This window comes from Aplidium turbinatum, chromosome 8, assembly GCF_918807975.1.
Source record: "Aplidium turbinatum chromosome 8, kaAplTurb1.1, whole genome shotgun sequence".
In the NCBI taxonomy this organism is placed as follows: domain Eukaryota; kingdom Metazoa; phylum Chordata; class Ascidiacea; order Aplousobranchia; family Polyclinidae; genus Aplidium; species Aplidium turbinatum.
Window position 1 is genome coordinate 7326359 of NC_137479.1, and position 10326 is coordinate 7336684.

A 10326-nucleotide genomic window follows, 5' to 3' on the forward strand; every position below is an offset into this window, starting at 1 on the left:
ATCTATTTTTCTCTTCATTTCATAATAGATTCCTTTTATAAAATGCACAGAACATCTTTATTATTTTTATTTTTCAATCAGCAATTCTTAGTAATCTTATGTAGAAAAGTATAGCCTACCCCATACATTGATGATGGCTTTTATTTGATTCAATCAAACGTCCACTATTTCTATATTATCCTCATTTGTACGACGTTGTTTCCACTTGAAACTCTCCATTCTCGACTGCAAGCACGTTCCGCCTTCGGTACCTTACAGTTATAGTGCAAAGTCAAATTTATTTTACAATTTTTCAACTTATGTACGGTATTGCAGATTTAATTCCTGATGAGGACACACGTGCGTGTCGAAAACGTTTGAGTTATTATGTTATATATTTTGTTTTGTGTATAACACAGTATGTTACATCCGCTAAAGTTACTTTGTTTTGCTTATTTATGGTTCAAAAAAGCAAACTCTCTACCAAAGTTTTACAGGCTTGACAGACTACCAGAACTGTAGATGCTGCGGCGAAAATTTGTCAGAACACCTCTGACTTCGGTGTCCTGGTGGAGTTACACTGATATCAGGTGATGACATCATCACCAGCCACCTCTCCTATGAACAAACTCGTCCGTCTCCCACCAGGCAGCACACCAAAATCCTCAGGCGCCTGCGTGAAGCACGAACACTTCTTATAATAGAAGCAGCCGTTGTGGAAAGACGAAATTCACTTAACGGAATTTGAGCTGCGATGCAGTCCATCCAGCCCAGTGGTTCTCAAACCTGCGCATCTCCACACAACTAGAACAACGGCAAACAAACAATGTTAAATTTGTTTCAATATCTATAAATTAACAAGCGCCATAGTTTCAATTCTCAAATAAACAAAATGAAAGAACAAAGAAGCAAATGAGCTTTTCAAATACCATATAACGACGAACATAACGTTTTTCGTCGAGCTAAACAACGCACCAAGACAATCTTGACGCATTGCTAATCTTGGGCGTCACATATCGTATTTGAGTAGCCGGGAAGAAATATCAATAAACCCTTTTCGAGTGAGGCTGCACGATGTTACCTCAATCAACTCCACTCGATCGCAAAACTTGACGAAAATCGTATCACAACACATGAAGGTAGCGCCGAGAAAAGAAACATTTCGAATCAAACATTATTATTGAACAAAAAGGATCTGAACCCAGTTAAAAAATTAGGTCTTTTTCATGACCTGGGTAGCAATTGGCCTTCATCGAAGTAACGTATTTGTTTGCATGATGCGTTGTTTCTGAATTAACAGAATCATTCTAGACAGATTACAACTTTGCAAATTCAACATCGGCAGGTGTTTTCTTCTGCATGAAAGCTTGGGCGGACTTCATGATATCTTCGCTTTGGATCATGCTTGCGTTCCAAGATTTCTGTTAAAAAAAACGGAGGTTTAGCGCGTACAAGTAGTCTCTCACCAGGCATCAGTAAATCTTTGCAAGCATACATAATTTAGAGTTACAGAGTATTTCGTTGATTACACTCGTATTCGACACAAGTATTCAACACAAGGGTCTCAAACACAAATTGCTCGAGGGCCAAATGAATTCTTGTAAATTAACTGGAGGGCAGCAATACCTTTTGCATTGCGAAAGTTAAGTCTGTCTTCCTGGCAGTGAATTTTAAGTGTGAATTTCATACCGTAGCACAATATTTTAGAGTGAATTTTATCTTGTTAATTATTTGAAAGTTCAAAAATGCATTACGAGCCGCACTAATACATCCTCGCGGGCCGCGTGTTTTGAGACCCTTCATCTAACAAATATTTGTATCTATTAGCCTGAACAGCATCTTTGAGTTATTCAATTTAAATCTGCAACCACGTGGTTATCAATCATGTTCAGACCAAACTTAAAGTTTTTTTTAAGATAATCTGACGGCTCTTGATACTCACTATGTATTCTAGGCCTTCCGGAATGGAATGATTTCGTGAGTAATTTAAATTGTGTTTCGTGCTTTGAACTGCGACAGGACTTTTGGTGGCAATTGTCGAAGCAAGGTTGATAGCATTTTCCATTAATTCTTCATGATCTTTGTAAACTTTGCTGTAATGAAAAATGGTAAATTGGAAGATGTTGTCTTATTTAAGTAGCCCCCATTTTAAGCTACTCATAATATGAACAACTGAACATGTTAGCCCAAATAGCATTTGGAAGTATCAGCACAAAACAAAGGTTAGAAGTACAGGAAGCGCTATGTCAAACCTGGCTTGAAATGCCCAGGATTATGTTCTGCAAAAAGCTTTCCCAGTCCGAGGATAAAGATTCAATCAATCAATCAAATTCACTCAACAATCGTTTAAATTCCTACCCCACAAACCAACCTTCAGCAACATATTGTGTGTATGAGATGTGAGTTATTTTTTCTAAAGACGAAGTTCAAATACGTTCCATTTGCAACGTCAAGACGGCAACAACAATAGATAGGACTTGAAACTAGATTATGGTTGGAGATGATCCATACCTGACCAAGCCACAAGACAGCGCCTCTTCCGAAAGCATCTTCCTCCCTGTGTAACTCAACTCACGGACCAAACCATCGTTTCCTATGATCTTGGGAAGTCTCTGTAAGGTTCCTATGTCAGCGGCTAGACCGACGTCTATCTCCTGCAAAAATATTCAAATAGTTCGTCAAAAGCTCGCAATTCTGTACAGCGGACGTAAAAAAAGAGTTAAAAGTATATAGATCTCATTGTTTTGACGTTTCTGTTTCTTTTATTGCACTCGAGTGATTGCAACTAAATATTTTCCTCACGCCACCGCAGTGTTAGAGGCCATTCAAATATCACATCATGCCTTCGCAGAGCAGAGGAAATCAGAACCGTCGTCCGTCATAATACCTCATACGATGGTTGCGCGCCTGGTTTCATACTGACGTCACCCATCAGAGTTGGATCAATTAAATAGTTTTCAGTTCAATTACACCATCAAAATTTTGATTACATTACAATTCCATTGTTCTGAATTACTTAACTTTCAAAGTACAATCACTTCCAAATGTGCAATTAACTGCATTTAATTACTGTTGTAATTGATCCAACTCTGTTGTCCATCATGATCCAAGTCTCTCTGTTATTTAATGCCATCTAGGAGAGCGAAATACATCACATGAGAGAAAGGGCAAGGAAATGGCATTATCAGCCCGTTTGGGTTATTTATGGTTGAAAGACCTGGTTCAGACTGACACAATTACCTTAATTGAAAAGAAAGCATTCTCTGTGCACAGTCGCATGTCACAAGCCGTGATGACATCAATCCCACCACCCATGCAAGCTCCATGTATGGCGGCTATCACTGGCTTCATGCACTGTAGAACACAAAAGTACGTTTCGTTAACCTTTGTTGCATTCAAAGAAACAAATGCCGTAAACCAGACAGCAAATCAACCGTTTATTTACATTGATTCAACATCTGCAGACGATTCAACCACTGCAGACGTTGAAACATTGCAAATAACGGTTGATTTGTTGTCTTGGAATTGATACTATTTCAACTGGTAATGTTAGCCCTTTGTGTTATTGATCAATCAAGGAAGTTGAATCAATGTAAAAAGAACGGATTTAGGTGGCTGGGATATGATAAGGAATAACTTGTTAGCTGAGTTGAGAGAAGAGAACCGTCCAGTTATAAACCGAGGGGTCAACCTTGATTAGAATGTGGTTAAAATAACGTTTACCACATAGACATACCGGTACTACATTTATGGTTCAAATTAATGAACATACACAAGAAAAGTTACCCTTTCAATCGCATTGTTTGATTCCTGGGCTATTCCAATAAACTTCACCATTTGGAATGCTTTCCTTGCTACATCCTTGTCTGGTGAAGGTGCAAAGGCACCAGCTGCTTCCATTAAATCCAAACCTACAAACATGGCTCATTAAAACAAATATGTCAGCAACGTAATTAAATGGTTTTGCTAAAAACAACATGCAAATGAACCAATGCACACGCCAGTCAATATGGTGCACGGTCGTTTGGTCGACAGACATTTGGTCGACAGGACGTTTGGTCGACAGGGCGTTTGGTCGACAGGACGTTAGGTCGACAGAACGACTTATTTTAGGGTTAGGGTTAGAGTCAGGGTTAGATTAGGGTTATGGTTAGTTAACTAACCCTAACCCTAAAATAAATCGTTCTGTCGACCTAACGTCCTGTCGACCAAACGTCCTGTCGACCAAATGACCGGGTACCGTCAATATGAACCAATGATAAACTCAACAAACACATTGTATTAAAATATGGTTATGAGAAATCTGCTTAATGACACAAGATTTATATGATTCAACATCTGGTAGCTGGGTTGTGGGCCAAAAATCAAGGATTTAAAAATAAGAACATACCCGCAGTGAACACTCGTCCTTTCCCAGACAAAACAATGGACCTGACATTCTCATCATCAGAAGCCTGGTTAAAACATTGTGACATCTCCTTCCACATTTTCGATGTCATTGCATTGAGTTTCTCTTCCCTAAATTAAATCTTGAAAAATTTATTTTTTGTACACTACCCAAAAGTTTGTATTACCTTATGCAATCACATACACAAGAAATTTTCTGTTTGAATAACTATGCTCAAAATGATTATTTTTATAAGGTGCTTTTGAACTTTGCTTTTCAATTATTATACATTATTGTGCACATAGGAACAAGTTATCATGATTGTGAGAATGCACACTAACATAAAAATCTTACAAATAATGAAAACAGGAAAAGTTAAAAGAAATGAAAATAAGCGGAAAAACGAAATAAGAGTAGACCACCATTTTCAACAGTACAACTACAATTGAAAAATCTGACAGAAAATTTTGGCGCTTCAATGCCTCAAACTCTTGACTAAAGGAAGAAACCTAACAATTATGATAAGAGTGAAACAGGTTTTTTAGAGAATGGTAATATTATTTTCTGTATGCATATATATATACTATTAGTGTACATGCACATCTTAAAAACCACAGACTGGAAATCGAAATTCACAGTAACTCTAGATAATAATCCCCATAACTTGTAAACAGTTTGTTTGCAAATTTTTTATAATAGCCTACCTGTTGAATTGAATATGCAGAACAAATTTGTTTGGGGAAGATACAGCCAATGTTTCAAATTTGTAGGCATCGGTAGAAGATGACATATTGGCAGAAACCAATTGAGGCGCCACTAAAAATGTAAGTAACTTAATTTATCACCAGACAACTATTTAACCAGCAAAAGACCACACGTATACACAAAGTATTTATTGGTTTGTAGGCATTGTGTGTTCAATTAAGATATTAAACAAGACTATTTAAAGAGTTGATTTGTGGTACAGAACATGAATACGGCAAGAAGAAAGTTTGTCAATGCTCAAAGCTGCAGTGTGTTTCATCTCTCCTCAGGAGCTTGTCAACAGAATAAAGTAAACCTAAATGCTCAAAGTATTGATAATAGGAAAGAAGAACTTAAATTTGCTAAAAGTCATTAGTTTTTTACCCAAAAGACCTTGACAATAGCATAAATAGATGACGTGTAATTTTCTACAGCATATCTTTCCGACAATCTCAACAAAGGGATTGTGTTCTCAATGTTCAAAATATTTAATAGATACGGTAACAAAATGTATTGTTAAATTGAAAGGGTATGTCAAAATTGTTAAATTGGAAGAGCGAGCATGTTAAATCAGAGTGTAACAAATTCAATCACATAGATTTCGATATATAATATATATTTACTATGACGACCATGAAGTAGGCTAATTGTATGTTTCCAATATGTAGCAATAAAGAGACCATCAATAAAGTAAAATCAATATTTGTTAAAGAATGCCCAGGGCACCCATTTACATGCTTCTGTCAAGGGAAATATACAGGCATCAGATTGGAGGCTTATACCGGTACTACGTACTCACTGGGGGCTTATACCGTAGCGTACTCCATGTGAATTAGATGACCAAATACAATAGCTACTAGATAACTGCTCTAACATTTATTCCAGGCTATTGTTTCCGTGATAATAAACTTCAGAGCGTCTTGGACTACAAAGAAGGGTACAACGTGAACAAGCTCACATTATATATTACAATTTCTAAATATATATATTTTATGATAGAGTTCAAGTTTTGTATTAGAATACGTATAAAACTGATACCTTTAGAATGCAAAACAACATGCACTTTCAAACTTACAATTTTGGCAGTGGCTATTTGACCGGCTCCGGTCTTTGAATCTGAAACACTATTTGACCGGTCATGACGTCACTACATAAGCACTTTTTTCTTTTTCTCTTTCAAAGCAAAAGACGATAAGCGCCTTAAGTTTTAAATTCAACACATTGTCTTCAACTGAGTCTGTGGCGCATACGTAACGTCTCGAACTGCCATACTAGAGGGAATGAGTTCGATACTATTCGGAAGCGTTCTTTTTTTTTTTTTTAATTAAATTTTGACCCAAAGTGCATTTTTGTCGTCAATTTTTAATTTGAGTAGCCTACAGCCCATTTTTTTAAATCTTTCCAAATGTGAGTAATAAAGTTAAGTTTTTTAAATTTGTGAATAAAAGAATAACAGTTAACCTCTCAAGTACATGTAGCTCCACACAGAGTGAAATTTACATGCCTTTTGACTCCTTTTTATTTCTTTAAAAGTAATATCTAAAAAGACATTATTGACCCAAAAAGAATGTCTAAAAAGACATTATGAAAAGCAACTACGGACAAAGGCCAGTGTTTCGATCTCCCGACCTCTTCAGCGTAGCGTAGTAAAGTGAAAGTGGAAAGTTGTCTTGAAGGGTTGGTTGAGATGATGATTTGAAACTTGACTGATTGTTGTGCGACAATGAGACTGGATTTAATTTTTAACTTCGGACTTCAGCGAAACGTAATCTTACAGCCTATTAGAAGGTGTGATTTTTTCAGAGAATTTGTGCCAAGAAATGAAAGGAATTTGTTAAAAATAAAGACTAGAAAAAACTTTTTTAAATTCGTTTTAAAACTTTTTTATTCACTTGTTGATTCATTCATATCAGTTTGTATCCTTTTGTAGTTTAAAAAAAAAAAAAAAAAGGACGCTTCCGGATAGTATCGAACTCATTCCCTCAAGAATGGCAGCTCGAGACGTTACGTACGGTATGCGCCACGGACTCAGTTGAAGACAACGTGTTGAATTTAAAACTTAAGGCGCTTATCGTCTTTTGCTTTGAAAGAGAAAAAGAAAAAAGTGCTTATGTAGTGACGTCATGACCGGTCAAATAGTGTTTCAGATTCAAAGACCGGAGCCGGTCAAATAGCCACTGCCTACAATTTTTCATTCAGCAATTAGCCTACTTTATACCAGTATAGTTTCGATGTGTAGGCTACAGGCCTATACCTATTTATGAAGTCAAGCGTAGCTCGGCTTTATGAAATATAACTGAGGCTTATTATTATCATGAGCAAGTAGCCTATAGTGAATTTCATCAATCTGTTTACATGTACCTCTGATAAAATTGTTGCAACGTTGCAGAATCTTTCGATACATATTTTTGAAAATTAAACTTGAAAAAACAGTTTCTTGCAACCTGTCTGATGCAAGTGAACAGTATTATAATTAGGAACAAGCAAAATGAGAATTTAACATAAACACCAAAGTTTCAGTCTATTTTTCAGTTTCCGTAATCTGACTAGTGTTGCTAGAGGTCGCAGATAACTTTTCTTATGGCAATCAAGCTATTTCCTCAAAAGCCACTTCTTGCAGCCAGCACTTTTTCACCAGCTTCTCGGACTGAGCACAATCTCTAAAAACATATTAAAAGGTGGCCACTTGTATTTTTTATGGTATTTTTACCATTCTGCACTTATTTTAATGATATTCACTATTTTCAAGTGGTAAAGCAGACCAACAAACAAGCAAAGCTCTTATCAAAGTTATCCATCTTTTCCAATTGCAACAATGTTTCCTTTACTCTGAGCGTCTGGCAAAATTTCCTCAGGGATCAAAGTTCAAAAGCGAAGTTGCCAGATAGACATTCAATTTTATCCAAAAATGGGTAGCTTGTCTAAAAAACTACCTGCCAACCCTAGTTATTGCACATAAAACAAAGTTTTTGACACAATGTAAATTGAGTTTCGACTAGTTGCCTGTTTTTTGGTGAATCCGTTGTTCTGCTTTCTACCAGATATTCCTACCTTCTGTTTTCTTCTCTTCATTTCACCAAAGTCAATCTTTCCGAACTAGCAAAATCTCCTAAACGCTGTCCGTTTTGAATTAAATGAACGGAAAATAATTTTAAAAATAAATTTACACTGTATATACTTACTTGATGTTTTTTACGAATAGGCTAGATCAGTGGTTTTCAACCTTTTTTGTCTCGGTGGACTCCTCCTGGTGCCTCGAAGCAGTCGAGGATCCCTAAAAAAATTATACTGTATTTAAAATTTTAGTGTATCGGCTCCCCAAGGCAATCAAATGCTTCATAAGTTTCGAAGCAACACTCTTAGAAGAATTTACTGAACTCGCCACAAACTTATGAAGATTGATGACATTGGCGAAGTTATGTTATGAACTAGGCTATATTTTGGCACACAAAATCAAAAATCAGTAATCTACAGGGATGTACGCGCATACAAAAAATATTGATGCCGTCAACGTTAACGCAAACGTTCGAAAAACCATACGCCGTATGCGTCAACGCAACTTGTTAAAAAAGTTGGCGCCGTTAGCGTCAGCGCATACACTAGCGTAAACTCATTTTGTTTGCTAGGTGCCAAACATTTACACGGTATAAACCACTCGATCAAAACAAACAAGTTTTATTTTGAATTTCCACGAATAAACACAAGCATCTGAAAGTGTTCATCCGACATTTTGCTATGTTTTGGTTCCAATATGTCTTTGCCCATTGAAAACATTCTTTCAACAGCAGCGCTGGAACGTATTGGCGTGTTATAGCGAAAAAAAGACATTAAAAAGTATGCGTTGACGCTATGCGCTAAAAAACCGTGAAAACTTTAGCCTACGGCGTAGCCTCAAGCGCAAACTATCTAAAAAAATGTGGCCGCAAACGTTAGTGTAAACAAAAAGTCTACGCCACAAGTATGCGGCGTAGAATTTGCGGCGTATACGTACATCTCTGGTAATCTATATGATGATTTAATGGATGGAATAATTACCTAGTGGATGGAATGACGCCCCGGCAACAATACTTTAACAACAATCGGAAAACTTCACTCTGCCAATCTCAGTAACCGGCTCTGCGTCACTGAAAAGCTTTTACAAGTAGCCTATGGGAAACTACAAAGATTAAGCTCTCAAAGAAGCTTTCTCAGTCCAAGGATGAAGATCTAACTAACACCAGTGTTGGGCGCGATAACTCATTTTTCAGTTAAACGATAATCGATAAACGAAAAATGCCTAAAGCGATAACGATAAACCAAAAAAAAGTTAAGCGGTAACAATATTCGATAAAATTATCGCCGATAATGTCCGATGATAATTTTTTTTTCTTGATTAACGCTGCCCCATCTGACGCAGCACGAACTGTTTTCATCAACATGACGAAAAATCGAACATGATATAGCTACTGTAAAGGGACAAAACTTTTTGTAAGTTATGCATGAATAGAATCGCAACAGCGGCGTGAGTATCGAATCTTCAACCTCATGATCTAGAATCAAACCACTGAGGTAGGCTAACCGCCGTGCTTATAATTATACCTTCAGATACCAGTTGGATGCTTTTATCAAATGAAAATACCATAAAAAATTCCAAACTTTGTATTTTGCTTTCTGCAGGGCTGTTTACAGCAAAGTCAGCAATAATTGAAAAAATTCCAAAAAACGCAAAATGTTTGAAAATTTATCAGTAGGCTAATCTTATGCGTTACCGTATATTGGTAGTAAAAATGTGCATACTGTGAAATCCATCAAGCTTGTCAAATTAGTCGTGTTTGTTTTAAAACAATAACATAGTTATCGTAATTTACTGATAATTTTTTTTGTTTTCTTTGTGGACACTATCATTAAATCAATGGCAGAACGCTGAGATAAGAATTACAATATAGGCACTATGTTAGTGGGAATAAAAATATTTGATTGAGGTAGGCTATGTCGCATAGGTAAATGCGAAAGGTTATACCGTACTGTATTTAGATTCAATCTGTATTCAATTTTAGTTTCATTAACTAGGTGGCTAGTAAAAATATTACTTTTTATGGTCTTTCCACTTGTGTGTTGATCCGAAATAAAATTTATCGGCGATAATCAAATATTGCCTTTGGCGATAACGATAACTGAAAAATAATTGAGCGATAACGATAGGCGATAAAAATTTATCGCCGATAATGCCCATCACT

At 36.4% G+C, this 10326-nt stretch overlaps 1 protein-coding gene across 3 annotated transcripts; it reads right to left on the minus strand.

Moving 5' to 3' along the window:
• Positions 1 to 803: 803 nt before the first annotated feature.
• LOC145775136 (delta(3,5)-Delta(2,4)-dienoyl-CoA isomerase, mitochondrial-like) lies at positions 804 to 8363 on the minus strand. 3 transcript variants are annotated; one of them, XM_082586361.1, is made up of 8 exons: positions 8293 to 8363; positions 5071 to 5182; positions 4370 to 4497; positions 3766 to 3890; positions 3220 to 3333; positions 2491 to 2633; positions 1922 to 2072; positions 804 to 1400 (listed from the first exon to the last, which is right to left on the minus strand). In XM_082586361.1, coding segments are annotated over exons 1-8 (879 nt in total). In that variant the 5' UTR covers positions 8294 to 8363; the 3' UTR covers positions 804 to 1295. The 3 variants fall into 3 exon arrangements, with proteins under 3 accessions (XP_082442487.1, XP_082442485.1, XP_082442486.1); XM_082586359.1 differs by lacking the exon at positions 8293 to 8363 and adding an exon at positions 7472 to 7557; XM_082586360.1 differs by lacking the exon at positions 8293 to 8363 and adding an exon at positions 5910 to 6048.
• Between the last annotated feature and the right edge of the window lie 1963 nt (positions 8364 to 10326).

Bases quoted from the DNA above. Each gene is read 5' to 3' on its own strand.
- LOC145775136 (XM_082586359.1), bottom strand. From the start codon at position 7,514: ATGTATCGAAAGATTCTGCAACGTTGCAACAATTTTATCAGAG. The intron at 3,334-3,765 runs GTAACTTTTCTT...TGTGTTCTACAG, and splicing joins CAAACAATGCGATTGAAAGG to TGCATGAAGCCAGTGATAGC. The intron at 2,634-3,219 runs GTAATTGTGTCA...ATATTTTTGCAG, and splicing joins ATGCTTTCTTTTCAATTAAG to GAGATAGACGTCGGTCTAGC.